Source organism: Mus caroli, chromosome 10, assembly GCF_900094665.2.
Source record: "Mus caroli chromosome 10, CAROLI_EIJ_v1.1, whole genome shotgun sequence".
NCBI lineage: Eukaryota > Metazoa > Chordata > Mammalia > Rodentia > Muridae > Mus > Mus caroli.
Window position 1 is genome coordinate 116256798 of NC_034579.1, and position 15170 is coordinate 116271967.

The 15170-nt window shown below is 39.3% G+C and overlaps 1 protein-coding gene across 5 annotated transcripts in view; it reads left to right on the forward strand.

The window, feature by feature from the left end:
- Positions 1-15170, forward strand: part of Tafa2 (TAFA chemokine like family member 2) — a 463344-nt gene that overhangs the window by 437860 nt on the left and 10314 nt on the right. For 2 of the 5 annotated variants that reach the window (XR_003837826.1, XM_029482930.1), the window contains one exon: positions 14340-14585. The exons of the other annotated variants lie outside the window; for them this stretch is intronic. Coding sequence is in view for 1 of the 2 variants with exons in the window: in XM_029482930.1 (XP_029338790.1) it covers positions 14340-14351 (12 nt within the window). In the remaining variant the exon portion in view is untranslated. The remainder of the gene's footprint in view (positions 1-14339; positions 14586-15170) is intronic. 5 annotated transcript variants of the gene reach the window in all.

Genomic DNA, 15170 nt, shown 5'->3' on the forward strand with positions numbered 1-15170 from the left:
GCATGTGAGGGTGAGGTCATGCATGTGAGGGTGAGGTCATGCATGTGAGGGTGAGGTCATGCATGTGAAAGGAAGTGGGTGGCTAGGAAATCCTGGGAGCCGCGTGGCAGGAACCTGCATCTGTGTTATGAGACATTTAAATTTCCATGTGCAAGATTTTGATTTCATTCTCTAGACATGGATGAACTATGAAAGAATCTTATACGATCATGATAGGAGAAAGGTCTGGTTTCTAGTTCAGTGTGAAGGATCGCAGCTGTGAAGGATCAGAGGAAGGATGGGATTATGGGTAATAAGAAAAGTGATGACGTCGTGGGTGTAGAGAGATGAGATGTAGAATCACATCAGCATTTGATAATAACATGAATATAAGAAGTGAGTAAAAGAAAAATTCCATACTCATAGCCTTATCTTTTGCTGATTATTTTGGTGATAGTCATAGTAGGCAGAGACTCAAAGTAGGGAAATATAGTGGATGCTGTGATTTGTAGACCAAGAGATAAAAATAGAGTTCAGTGAATTATTATTTATCATTATTCCATGGACAGCATTGAAATCATTCATTAGTAAAAGCTTTCTCCAGGGAAATGTTTAAATTGCGACTCCTGAAGACATTTAGCAGGTGATGTGAAGTAAGGGAGTGGCTGTGGCATCATGAAAGAAAACTATTTACAAAGTTGTTTCTTTAGTGTCTAGTAAGTAAACTAAGTGTTACTGTGCTGTGAATATTGAACTGAAATTTTTTTGTACCATTGACCCTGGCATTATATTTCCACTGCCTCTGAATCAAACAAATATATTTCCAAATCAAACTAGTTTCATATTTATGAACAACTTATATAGAAAATAAACAGGGAAGCTGAATAAATACAATCTGAAATATTCCTTTAAACCTTCTTTAAATTTTCTACCATCATTATATGTGTGTATCTTACACATCATATATATGAGGTACAGAGAGAAAGGGTAAAAGGGGGGAGAAGATAAAGGAGAGAGATTATGTGTATAGTAATATGAAAAATTGTGATTACAGTAAGAACTCCAACTATAGTAAGTTGGAAACAAAGAATCATATCAATGTATAAGGACATTGAATCTTAGCCGGGTGTGGTGGTGCACACCTTTAATCCCAGTACTCGGGAGGTAGGGAGGCAGAGGCAGGCAGATTTCTGAGTTTGAGGCCAGCCTGGTCTACAAAGTGAGTTCCAGGACATTCCCAGGGCTATACAGAGAAACCCTGTCTCAACCCCCACCCCCCAAAAAGGACATATTTGTTCTTGTCCATATTTTCAACTCATGCAGAAGTTAAATCTTGAAATAATGTTCCAGACAGGAAGATCTGACATTTGGTGAAATTTGATCCACCGTTTAAAATTCAAGATTTTAGATTGAATAAAATAATTTAGAATTGTTATAGTTTATAGGAAGCTATGGAAAGGGATTTGTTGTAATGTGTAGTATTTGGCTTTTTAGAGATATGGTTGATTTTCCTGTTGACACGTCTTTCACTCATGGTGTTCAGTTGCTTCTTGTAAGCATTGATGTAAGGTTGCCATAGTGCATGAGGAGATTAGCCCAAACTCAACAGAGGTTTGTTTTGTCAAGCACCTGCTTGCTTTTAGCATTTTTCCCTCTGCATCTATGGCTGACTCTTCTCTGTTGACAAACATATTATACTGTTAACTGTCATTCCCATTCCCTTCCTCATCTTATTCATAGAAAACTGAAATCTGGGAGTAGAAGAAGATGTGTGTGCACGTGTGTGTGTGTGTGTGTGTGTGTGTATAAGAGAGAGAGACACACACAGAGGGAATGAGGCGGACAGACAGGCAGACAGAGAGGCAGGGGAGGAGAAGAGATTTGTTTTTCAAAGGATGCTTGCAAATTATTGATTGTAAGCACTGCTTCCCTGCTTCAGTTTTCTTCTTTAAAGCATTCTGGACTTGAGAAAACTAGTTATGGGAGAACTGGTTTCATCCAGATGTTTGTGGGAGTTGGTTTGCTCAGCCTGCTTCTAGGACTCATGCTGTGTGGTACTTCTTTTCTGTCTTGAAAGAAATAAAATTGAGTATTTTCAAAAGACACTGTGTCTAACAGGCAGGGAAATCCAAATGGGTATTATGATTAGAAATCTCAATTTCCCAGCTTCAATTACAACCTATGATCCATTTGTGTGATTGCTAAATGTATGATCCGACAGTCAAGCCTCCTTTGTGATTAAACTTTTTCAGATGAGCTTGTTGAAAGCAGAGCTTGCATGTATAATACTCATGTAGACCACAGACATAAATCATATGCCTCCAGATTATAGCTTTAGGGTTTTGAGATGAGGTCAAAGGAAGTTTGCTTGTGAATAAAGTTTGTTCAAAGTTATTAATGATAACCTTAGTATACTCACTTTTTACCTATGTTAATGGTCTAAGGAGAGCCTATTTAATGACCTGGCACCATATTTCATACTACAGTTAGAACTAAATATTGATAATATGATAAAATCTCTTTATACATATGAAAGAGACTGTGAGGTCAAAGAACCATCATGATAGACTTATCTTCAAGAGCAATGGTATAGCAATCAGGGTTCATCCTTTCTGAGCATACAGACAATACAGAGAGAATGTGACGACACAGTCATTTGTGTCAAGTGATGGCTCCTTTTCCATTTCACTGGGCGTGGACCCCGGAAGTGTGCAGCGCTCTCACCTGACATCATCCCCCCATTTCTCTTGCACAGTGGTTCTCTCAGCCTCACCTCAACAGTGTGCTTCAACTTTGCCTCAGGATAAATGCTTACATTATATGTGTGGCTCTCTCAGGGTATTCCTGCTAGAATCTTTCTATGGAGATATTGGGATATTATTGAAGAAATCCTATGTTTATTCACCATTAAATGCATCCCACTTCTGAGGAGTCTTATGGGCATGCTCTGTTTTTCAATCATTCCTCCATGACTCTTCATCTTCTGCTTCAGAATAGAAGCTAGCCAACTTATCTCCTTTACTATGGCACACAAAGAGTAAAGCCATATCCAAATCCAGGAGGATTTGTCATTGTTTGCAAATGTACAGGGCAGTTTGTTTTCCTCAGTTTTTACAAGGGAGATGAACATATTAAAGGGACATGTCCTGAAGACCTCATGATAATGGATCTCAAGAGGTGTTGTGGATGAGGCTATCTATCTATATCTATATCTATATCTATATCTATATCTATATCTATATCTATATCTATATCTATATCTATATCTATATCTAGATATAAAATGCATACTCAGAAAGTCATGTGTAATGGGTAATTATAAGTCAACTCATCTGGTCCATAGTCACAGCAACCAAATATTTAATCACACATTGCATGTTTCTTGTGAGGGTGTATGTTGAACGATGCTTAAAATGGGGAGGTTTGCATAAGGCACATTGCTCATGTTAGTGTGGATGGGGCCCCCTCCAATCACACATAGATATCATACATAAATAATCTTCAATGGGCATCTTCCAATCAAGCCTAAATAATCTTCATAGCAGCATTAAAGATGAACAGAACCAAGACGTCACTAAATCATAGCATTGGCAATAATACCAACTGTGAAGCCCCCTGAGATGGTGAGCTGTTACAGTGCAAGCATCTTGACCGTAACATTTTCTTAAAGAGATGACAACCATCGTGCATATTTTAAAATGCTAGTAACTACACAAGTGCTATTCTTATAGTTTGTAGGAATGCTCAGTCAGATCTTGTGTCTCTGCACATAAACTTCCATATATAGTTAGAAGAGTCAAAGATTCAGATAGATCCATGGAAGATATCAGCTTTTTTGCGGGGGGGGGGGAGGGGAGCATGCATGAATACCCCATCTGTTGTACCCATTCTTTTGAAGTCACTTTAGCTATATTAAAACCAAGAATAATGCCATATCTGATGAAGCCAAGCTGTTCTTAGGTCAGTCATAAGCATGGGGGGCTACTCATGAACCTTATTAAAGTAAAAATCTATGAACATTCCAAATGCACTATAAATAAGCAATATTTTTCTGTTTGGTTTTAAATGCCAATTATTAATTTTTTACGGAGCGGGATGTATTATTTTTACTAATTGAATAAGCAGTGACTCCATTGTAGACACTGATATACTACTTTTTCATTCGTTATTTTGTATTGGAATTTTCTTTATATATATATATATATATATATATTATTTTTTTATTACGTATTTTCCTCAATTACATTTCCAATGCTATCCCAAAAGTCCCCCATACCCCCCCACTTCCCTACCCACCCATTCCCATTCTTTTGGCCCTGGCATTCCCCTGTATTGGGGCATATAAAGTTTGCAAGTCCAATGGGCCTCTCTTTCCAATGATGGCCGACTAGGCCATCTTTCGATACATATGCAGCTAGAGACAAGAGCTCCAGGGTACTGGTTAGTTCATCATGTAGTTCCCCCTATAGGGTTGCATATCCCTTTAACTCCTTGGGTACTTTCTCTAGCTTCTCCATTGGGAGCCCTGTGATACATCCAATAGCTGACTGTGAGCATCCACTTCTGTGTTTGCTAGGCCCCGGCACAGTCTCACAAGAGACAGCTATATCTGGGTCCTTTCGGCAAAATCTTGCTAGTGTATGCAATGGTGTCAGCGTTTGGAAGATGATTATGGGATGGATCCCTGGATATGGCAGTCTCTAGATGGTCCATCCTTTCATCACAGCTCCAAACTTTGTCTATGTAACTCCTTCCATGGGTGTTTTGTTCCCAATTCTAAGAAGGGGCATAGTGTCCACACTTTGGTCTTCATTCTTCTTGAGTTTCATGCGTTTACCAAATGTATCTTATATCTTGGGTATCCTAAGTTTTGGGCTAATATCCACTTATCAGTGAATACATATTGTGTGAGTTCCTTTGTGATTGTGTTACCTCACTCAAGATGATGCCCTCCAGGTCCATCCATTTGGCTAGGAATTTCATAAATTCATTCTTTTTAATAGCTGAGTAGTACTCCATTGTGTAAATGTACCATAATTTCTGTATCCATTCCTCTGTTGAGGGGCATCTGGGTTCTTTCCAGCTTCTGGGTATTATAAATAAGGCTGCTATGAACATAGTGGAGCATGTGTCCTTCTTATCGGTTGGGACATCTTCTGGATATATGCCCAGGAGAGGTATTGCTGGATCNTCCGGTAGTACTATGTCCAATTTTCTGAGGAACCGCCAGACTGATTTCCAGAGTGGTTGTACAAGCTTGCAATGCCACCAGCAATAGAAGAGTGTTCCTCTTTCTCCACATCCTCGCCAGCATCTGCTGTCACCTGAATTTTTGATCTTAGCCAATTCTGATTGGTGTGAGGTGGAATCTCAAGGTTGTTTTGATTTGCATTTCCCTGATGATTAAGGATGTTGAACATTTTTTCAGGTGCTTCTCAGCCATTTGGTATTCCTCAGGTGAGAATTCTTTGTTCAGTTCTGAGCCCCATTTTTTAATAGGGTTATTTGATTTTCTGGAGTCCACCTTCTTGAGTTCTTTTATATATTGGATATTAGTCCCTTATCTGATTTAGGATAGGTAAAGATCCTTTTCCAATCTGTTGGTAGTTTTTTTGTCTTATTGATGGTGTCTTTTGCCTTGCAGAAGCTTTGCAGTTTCATGAGGTCCCACTTGTCAAGTCTCGATCTTAGAACACAAGCCATTGCTGTTCTATTCAAGAATTTTTCCCCTGTGCCCATATCTTCAAGGCTTTTCCCCACTTTCTCCTCTATAAGTTTCAGTGTCTCTGGTTTTATGTGAAGTTCCTTGATCCACTTAGACTTGACCTTAGTACAAGGAGATAGGAATGGATCGATTCGCATTCTTCTACATGATAACAACCAGTTGTGCCAGCACCATCTGCTTGTGGACGTTGTACATCGTGGTGCGGAGCCTAGTGCGCACCACGATGTACAACGTCCACAAGCAGTTGATTTCACCCCTGAGTTTGATTATTTCCTGCAGTCTACTCCTCTTGGGTGAATTTGCTTCCTTTTGTTCTTGAGCTTTTAGGTCTGTTGTCAAGCTGCTAATGTGTGCTCTTTCTAGTTTCTTTTTGGAGGCACTCAGAGCTATGAGTTTTCCTCTTAGAAATGCTTTCAATCCGTCCTATAAGTTTGGGTATGTTGTGGCTTCATTTTTATTGAAGTCTAAAAAGTCCTTAATTTCTTTCTTTATTCCTTCCTTGACCAAGGTATCATTGAGAAGCGTGTTGCTCAGTTTCCACGTGAATGTTGGCTTTCTATTATTTATTTTNTTATTGAAGATCAGCCTTAGTATGGGTTTGGAGCATTGCTGTGTCCCCTTTATTCACTAGGGTTGTTTTTCCACTCATATTTTACTGAGGCAATCCAGAAGGAAGGACTTTTTTCCAACCAGGTGCAATTGTGACCTTTATGAGGGTTTCTTAGTATAATTCTAAGGTAGACTTGCAAAAGTGTCTCTTTAATGATTAACCTGTTTTAATAGGGGACAGGGTATACTCTAGCAGTGTGCTGGGATTTTTGTATATCTGCTTTTATTTTAATGATATTTGTGTGTGTGTGTGTGTGTGTGTTGTTTTGCCTGGGGCAATGTGAGCTGAAGCTGGTCTGGTCTGGAGTGGTTACTGCATTGGGAAAAGCTTGTTTTCTTGAATGCTGAGCAACCCTAGCTCATTTTGCTGTTAGTAATACAATGTTAATGTTCTCAGTAAATCACAAAAACGCTGAGTAGAAACTGATGCAGAAAGTGCTTATAGATGTTCAGCAATTAGCTGAGGCGAATAATTCCTATTTATGGAATAACAAATAAAACCTAAGTGATTAAAAAAAAAAAATCAGCACATTTCAACTGAAATGTGGGGCAACACGTGAGTTTTTGCTCTTAAGTGGTGAAAAAAAAATGCATTAGGAATGGTGTGAATAATATAGCCACTTACTTGTTTTCTGTGACTCTAATATAATCTTTGAAAAAAAAATCTAGTATTGTCCCATGCTTTACATAAGAAATGCCTAACTCTGTGAAAGACTATAATAACCAAATTTTAAAGGCCAATGACACACCTATGCTTAATGCCTTATTGTTAGAATTTTTCCATTTTTATATTTTATAGCATCACAAAAAAGGAAGTAACCCCCAAGAGGTAGATTTTACTGTTTTTGAAAATACTTATTTCGATGTCAGACTTGAAGGTGTTTGAATGAGAATATTAATTTCTTACTGGGAACATAATTACATTTCTTCTTCTTAGCAGTGTGATAAGATATTGATTAGTTCCATCTAGGGGTAACGAGGTAGGGTTTGTGGTATACAGACATACACAGCTAATGAATCTCGAAGTGGAGATGATATTATGATGAGATGTTCTCACCCTGCGCTCCTCATCACTCTTTTGTCATGTTATCCTGTGTCCTGCCTGCTGACAGCCTGTCTTCACCATTGAGACAATCAGCACCTGCAGATGAACATTCTGCATTCAGACATTACATCTTAAACAATTTTTAATGAATTCCATGGCAAGAAAAGGAAATAGAAAAGTAATGAAGTTGAAATCCACAAGTAAATGTCTTTTTTTTTAAAATTAATTGGTTATTTTATTTATTTATATTTCAAATGTTGTCTCCCTTCCCAGTGTCCCTTCCACAACCCCTTCATCTCATACCCCCTTCCCCTTTGTGTTTAAGAGGGTGCTCTCCCACCCACCCACCTACTCTAGTCTCACCTCTCTAGCATCCCCTTATTCTGGGTCAACAAGCCTTCATAGGACCAAGGGCCTCATCTCCTACTGATGCCAGCCAGATAAAGCAGTCCTCTGCTACACATGTACATAAGTAGCTGGAGCCATGGGCCCATCCATGTATAACCTTTGGTTGGTGGTTTAGTCTGTGGGAGCTCTGGTACTTTTCATTTTAGGAAAAAATTTGAAAAATCCACTCTAACACAAACTTATAACATATATATGATTGGAAAATTGTAAAACCTAGCTGAGAAACTTAAGGGCTTGTTAGATGATATTAAAATTCCAATATCACTAGGCTTTAAAATTGTTCTGGGGTTTTCTAAGAGGACTTTTTGACAACCTTATTGTAATATGTCATCTACCCTGAAGATAGTAAAGTGTGCTATCGGTTTAATGGGGCCCTTAGTGTGACCCTGGACTTCAGCGTGAGCTGATAGCATTACAGTCAGCCTTCCATACACCCTCATGATTTCTCATCCTTATTATAGACATGCTGGAGAACACATCACAACCCTGTAACCTGGAATGGTGGCTCAACAGTAATTTTAAACATTCATTTTAGGCTTAATCCGATTTAATGTTTTTAAAAAATGTTTTATGCTTTTAGGAATACTCCTTTTAGGGCCACCAGAATCACCAGAATCCTTATGTTTATATCTTGAAGAGATCAATAGCCAAGAGTTATTTAATAAAACTCAAATTTCCATGAAAAGGGTAGTTACTTGGTTCAGGGGATGATAGAACTTCTTATTCACAGGAGGAAATCCTTCTAGGATATGCATAAGACAAGGTCAGAAAGCAAGAATAAAGTAGGACCACCCAAGGAAAGCTGGAAAATACAGTGGCCCTTGCTGTCTGTAACAGTTAACTTACAGTTGTGCACCAGACATGCTGCTGCTGTGAAAATGGAAAAACACCAAAGAAAAACTTGAAAGGCTTCAAAGTTCTTGATGACTCTTCAATACTAAGCTTCTCAAAGAAGTTGAACTGCCATAATTTGCCTTTCTTATTTTAGTAAAGGTTAAGAAAAATGTCAGCTGGTGAGATGGCTCAGTGGTTAAGAGCACTGGCTATGCTTTCCAAGGTCCTGAGTTCAATTCCCAGCAACCACATGGTGGCTCACAACCATCTGTAATGGGATCTGATGCCCTCTCCCTCTTCTAGTGTGTCTGAAGACAGGTACAGTGTACTCATATAAATGAAATAAATAATTTTATTAGATATTTTCTTTATTTATATTTCAAATGTTATCCCCTTTCCTAGTTTCCCCTCCAAAAATCCCCTATTACCTCCCCCTCCCCCTGCTCCCCAACCCACCCACTCCCATTCCTGGCCCTGGCATTCCCTATACTGGGGCATAGAACCTTCACAGGACCTAGGGCTTCTCCTCCCACTGATGACCGACTAGGCCATCTTCTGCTACATATGCAGCTAGAGCCACAAGTCCCACCATGTGTTTTCTTTGATTGGTAGTTTAGTCCCAAGGTGCTTTGGAGGTCCTGGTTAGTTCATATTGTTGTTCCTCCTATGGGCCTGCAAACACCTTAAGCTCCTAGGGTACTTTCTCTAGCTCCTTCATTGGGGACCCTGTGCTCTGTACAATGGATGATTGTAAGCATCCACTTCTGTAATTGCCAGGCACTGGCAGAGCCTCTCAGGAGACAGCTATATCAGGCTCTTGTCAGCAAGCTCTTGTTGGCATCTGCCATAGTGTCTGGGTTTGGTGATTGTTTATGGAATGGATCCCCAAGTGGGGCAGTCTTTGGGTGATCATTCCTTCAGTCTCTGCTCTGAACTTTGTACCTGTAACTCCTTCTATGGGTATTTTGTTCCCCCTTCTAAGAAGGATTCTGAGCTTCTGGGCTAATATCCACTTATCAGTGAGTGCATATAATGTGTGTTCTCCAATATATATAAAGAACTCAAGAGGTTGGACTCCAGAAAACTAAACAACCCTATTAAAAATGAGGTTCAGAGCTAAACAAAGAATTCTCATCTGAGGAATACCAAATGGCTGAGAAGCACCTGAAAGAATGTTCAACATCCTTAATCATCAGGGAAATGCAAATCAAAACAACCCTGAGATTCCACTCACACCAGTCAGAATGGCTAAGATCAAAAATTCAGGTGACAGCAGATGCTGGCGAGGATGTGGAGAAAGTGGAACACTCCTCCATTGTTGGTGGGATTGCAAGCTTGTACAACCACTCTGGAAATCAGTCTGGTGGTTCCTCAAAAGACTGGACATTGTACTACTGGAAGACCCAGCAATACCACTCTTGGGCATATACCCAGAAGATGCTCCAACATGTAATAAGGAAACATGCTCCACTATGTTCATAGCAGCCCTATTTATAATAGCCAGAATCTGGAAAGAACCCAGATGCCCCTCAACAGAGGAATGGATACAGAAGATGTGGTACATTTACACAATGGAGTACTACACAGCTATTATAAACAATGAATATGAAATTCTTAGGCAAATGAATGGATCTGGAGGATATCATCCTAAGTGAGGTAACCCAATCACAAAAGAACACACATGATATAAATAACTCTTAAAAAAAAAGAAAAGAAAGGAGAAAAAAAAGAAAAATCTTCAAATTATCCCACCACACCTTTTTTTAAAAGATAAAATATGTATAAATTGTATGTGTTCTGATGTCAAAAAGCCAATGAGAAGGAGGAGAGTAAAGTGTGTAGGGATGTGATGTTCTAGAAAGACTAGTCTGATTCGAGGAATATTCTGACCCAGGGAGGGAAATGTCAACACCAGGAAGTCTTAGACATTGAGAGTATATGGTTTTTTTGGCAGACCCCAGAAGACTCTCATAAGAAACCACAGTCACCAAGCAGGTAGGCGGGTCAAGCTCATCTTATTTCTGATAAGATACCCCCAGTGCAGGTAGCCCTGCAGAGCACTGTCTGGATCACCCTAATACCTCAAGCTGGACTGAGAAGTACATGGATTGTTGAAATGTCATTGAGAAAGGCAAATGTATGTCCTCTCTGGAAGAAACTTAGTCTTAGTCTCACAATAATTTTCCAACTTTGCAAATACAAAACATAACCATACAATTAGAGAAATAAAACCCCAAACCAGACATATAAGAAGATACATAGATAGAGCAGCAACCACAATAGCAACAACAATCACCATCACCACAACAACAAAAAACAGCCCACAACACTGACATGAAACCACTGCTCCGTCAGAACTACAGGAAAGTCATAAAGGACCACGTGACCGCTAAGCCAATTAAAGACGTGATAGACTCATAAAAAGTACAAAAGGAGCCAGAAGAAGGCAAGGGAGTAAAAAAACAAGCAAAAGGTGGGGTGCAGACCCAAGCAGGCATAGTGATGTGCACTTTAGTGCATTCACACTCAGGAGGCAGAAGCAGATGGACCTCTGTGGGTGGGTACCAAGCCAGAGTGAACTGTACTGGGAGCTCCAGGCCAGCCAGGTTATAATGATTAATGAAATAAAGATCATGAATTTTAGAATGCAAGAAAGGTAACATGGAAATGATTGGAGGGACTAAAAAAAGTAGGAAATATGATATCCATATTGTAATTTGTGGGGGAAAAAAGATTCCTTTAAAAAAGGCAGCCTTCAAGCTGGGCGTGATGGTGCATGCCTTTAATCCCAGCACTGGGGAGGCAGAGGCAGGCAGATTTCTGAGTTCGAGGCCAGCCTGGTCTACAGAGTGAGTTCCAGGACAGCCAGGGCTATACAGAGAAACCCTGTCTCTCGACAAAACAAAACAAAACAATCAAACAAAAAAACTCAGCCTTCATGTTTTAGGGGGAAAAGTAAGGGAAGAGATGTCAGACATTCTGAATTGCAAATATAGCTAAGTCTTTTCTTCCCTCCCCCTTCCTTCCCCCCCTTTCTCCCTCACTCCCATTTCTCTGTCCTTCCCTTCTCTATGTGAATGTGTTTATATGAACCATATTATTTGGGTGGAGGGCTCAATAATTTTATCATTTGTTCGATGTGTTCCTCTGTAGGAAACTTGATGCCACTTGAACAGCACCACCATGCTGGTCAAGAGAACTATGATTCCTAGGTATAGGATAATTGCCAGCAGAAAATATTCCAGGAGAAAAACTCCCTGACAGTGTTAGGCAGCAGTATGGAAATTACTCAAGAGAGAAGTGCATTTTTAAAAGTAGGGTAATTCATAACTGAAATATTAATTGTAACAAATATGCCAGTACAAACCTTGATGTATCCATTTGGACATTTTCCACATCCCAAGTGGCTAGTCTAATACCAATTAAAGCATCACAGATTGCTATTATCTTCCTGCATTATTATTTTCATGAATTAATTTTGTCTTAAAAAATCAGACCTTTTCCAAATGAGAATACATTTAAATATCTGAGGTACAAAAGTGAAGCTGAATGTCAGGACCCATAGATATCTATAATTTCAAATTCTAAAAATACAGAACCATGAGAATAACGCTAGGTAAATTAGTAGCTGAGAAAGTGGCCTATGGGGTCACCTGATCATGCCTCTAGGTGTTTATGGAGAATCCAAATAATAACTCCATTACATTCTGAAGCTGCTAAAGCTTATCACTTGTGTGTGTGTGTGTGTGTGTGTGTGTTCATTCATTTTTCATTCATTCCTCCATACACACATATCCTTCCATTGTTTTAATCTTTCATTTGATAGATATCAGGAATACTGCTGAGTGATGAAGAAAGAAGTATATGTTAATATTCTTGCCTTACCATAGCTCATAATTCATAAATCACATTAATGTAATGAATTATGCCTTAAGTATAGATAAATTTCTGAATGTATGGATCATGAAGCTATCTCCTATCCTTTGGGCTTTAAGTCAAGCACAGTACTAAATGTGCACAGAGACTAGGAGCCATGAGTGGGGACAAGAACTTAGAAGAGTATTAAGTGTGTGTCTGTGGAGCCTTTGGGAAGAAGGGCAGATGAAGCTGGTGGGTGGGTCTACTTCTGGAGGATTTTATGTTTCATATATTTGAGGTCCTTTCTGTAGTTTGACACCATTGTAGATGTCAGGTGGTGGTGGCAAAGAGGAGGACACAGAAGGGGCAAGACTGATGAGGGAGTGATTCCCCTTATACAAACTAGATGGAGCACAGTCCTTGCTTACAGAAGGGATGATGGAAAAGGACTGGGGACAGATTCAGAGGATGAGTAGAAGTAGAAGAGGGGAAAATGTGTGGACAATAACTATGTGATTAATGGAGAATTATAGACTATTACACACAAAACATGGTTTTGAACAATGTAAAGGACATGGAGCATCCGGAAGACATGAACGGTGCATCTTCCCTGCTCGTGCCTAGGTGAAACTCTTCCTCATTGCCTTGAATTTCATTCTTTGCCATCTGCCACTCACATCTACTGAATGTAATGGCACTACCCATTGTCTAAGCATCTAGACATGCCTAGATACAGTCACATATTCTTGATGTGTGATCAGTACACAAAAGTTTTGCCCTACCCTACACATTGCCTTAATAGTACCTTTTCTAGTTTGATAAGGAGAGGCCAAAGTTATCAATAATAGTCAAAGAAATGTTTTTTCATGTTCAATAACTCTCAGCAATTCTTAAATTATAAACTATCTTTAATCTCTATTATGTCTTTTTTTCTACAATGAGTTTTAACTCCTCTGTCCTCTCGGATTCATGAAGGCAATGTTATATTTGACTCGCTCTATCACAACCTCTCTGTTTCCTGATGCCGATTGAGTAGCTTCAACTTTACATGATTTATTATGAATAACACTATGATTTATATTTTCTCAAATTATTATGCAAATTATATACACACCGTACTTTAATATATTATATGCACATATTATATAATCATACATGTAATCTTATTTGAAGAAGAATGCATAAAGTATCATAATTACTGCTGAAGATGTCATGGGTATCATGCAGACCATGAATGGGTGTTGTAGGATTTATAATAAGTAAAGACCTGTGAAGCTGGCTTGAAAGGCAGGTGCCCATGGGTGGTGAAACTTAAACATTGGTTAAAGGGCTTGATCTCTTTTACCTGCCCTAGAGTGTGAATGATTCGAGTTTATGCATCAGCAAGCTCTAAATTACTGCAGGCATGGATGTTCAGATAAGCCCATGAATGGATATGACTGCAAATATGAAATCTTAGGATTCCATCTGAGTGTTACCACATAATGTTTCTTTGACCCTTTAATGTTAAAAAAACTTATCTGTTGAGTTCTTTGTTCTTTCTTGCTTGAATTCAACATCACTTTTTGGTTTTTTTCAGTTTGTGTAGAAAGTCTTCCAAACTATTCACAAGAAAAATTTACAGTCCCTGTTGAAATTGCTTATAAAAGCTGTTTAAGTTAGCCCCACTTATTGTGTGTGTTCCTCTGAAACTCAACACACTAAGCATTTATAATCCTCTGAGAGCAATAGAGAGCTGCTCCCACTGTGAGCTTTGTTGGAAGCAAAGGGCTTTATTGTCTTGCTGTCCCTTTATGCTTGTTAAAATGTTCCCTTTCTCTCTGGCTTTTAATCCTGTGATCTGTTGAACAGTGGAGTACCTGACATGTGTTTGTTCCTTAGGCAAACGTGTAAAACTCTTCACGTTGGAATGGAGAAATAGAAAGAGAAGGTTTCTGCTGTGCCTGATGACAATTTTTGATTTTCCACATTCAAAGTTATTCTGGCTCCACGCTGGAGCAGTAGTTATGGCGAATCCTAGTGTTGGTCGGATTCTGAGGAAGGGGCAGAAGTTTCCTTGAGAAGTAAAGATTCCAAACAACTCCAGAAATGAGCGCCTGTCTCCTTTCATTTCTCACAGAGCAGCAGGTGTGTACCGTGTTCATAGGGTGAACTGTGACCGCCCCGGTCTTGTGGTTACTGTAGCTTTCCAGGAACTTGATTTCAAAGACAGATAACAAAATCGGTACAATTTTAGAGACCAGAGGGCAAAGAAGTGACTTTATGGTTAATAAAGGAAGCAATGATGTTTTTGATTTTAAAAACCTGGGAAGAAGCATTGTGCCTTGAACTGACTCACAAAGCCCCCGTGTTGGATGTTGTACGAAGCCCCCATGGTGAAGGAGCCAATATACTACCATTGATGAACCTTATGCTGTCGCCACCAGGGGCTTTGCAGTGCCACTGTCCTTAGAATAGGAAACAAAGTATAAAACACTGTTTGCTCCTGAACATCTGTCAGTGTTCAACCTGCATATTGTTTATAAATTTGCATGAAGAGCCCTGAGCCAATGGGCTTTCTCTTAATCTCCATAAACCAAATCCAGACACATTTCCTACCTAATCTATTCTTTATATATTGGAATTTACCCACATTTAAAGCTATGTTGTGCCTCAGCCTAAACAGTCTCTCTCTCTCTCTCTCTCTCTCTCTCTCTCTCTCTCTCTCTCTCT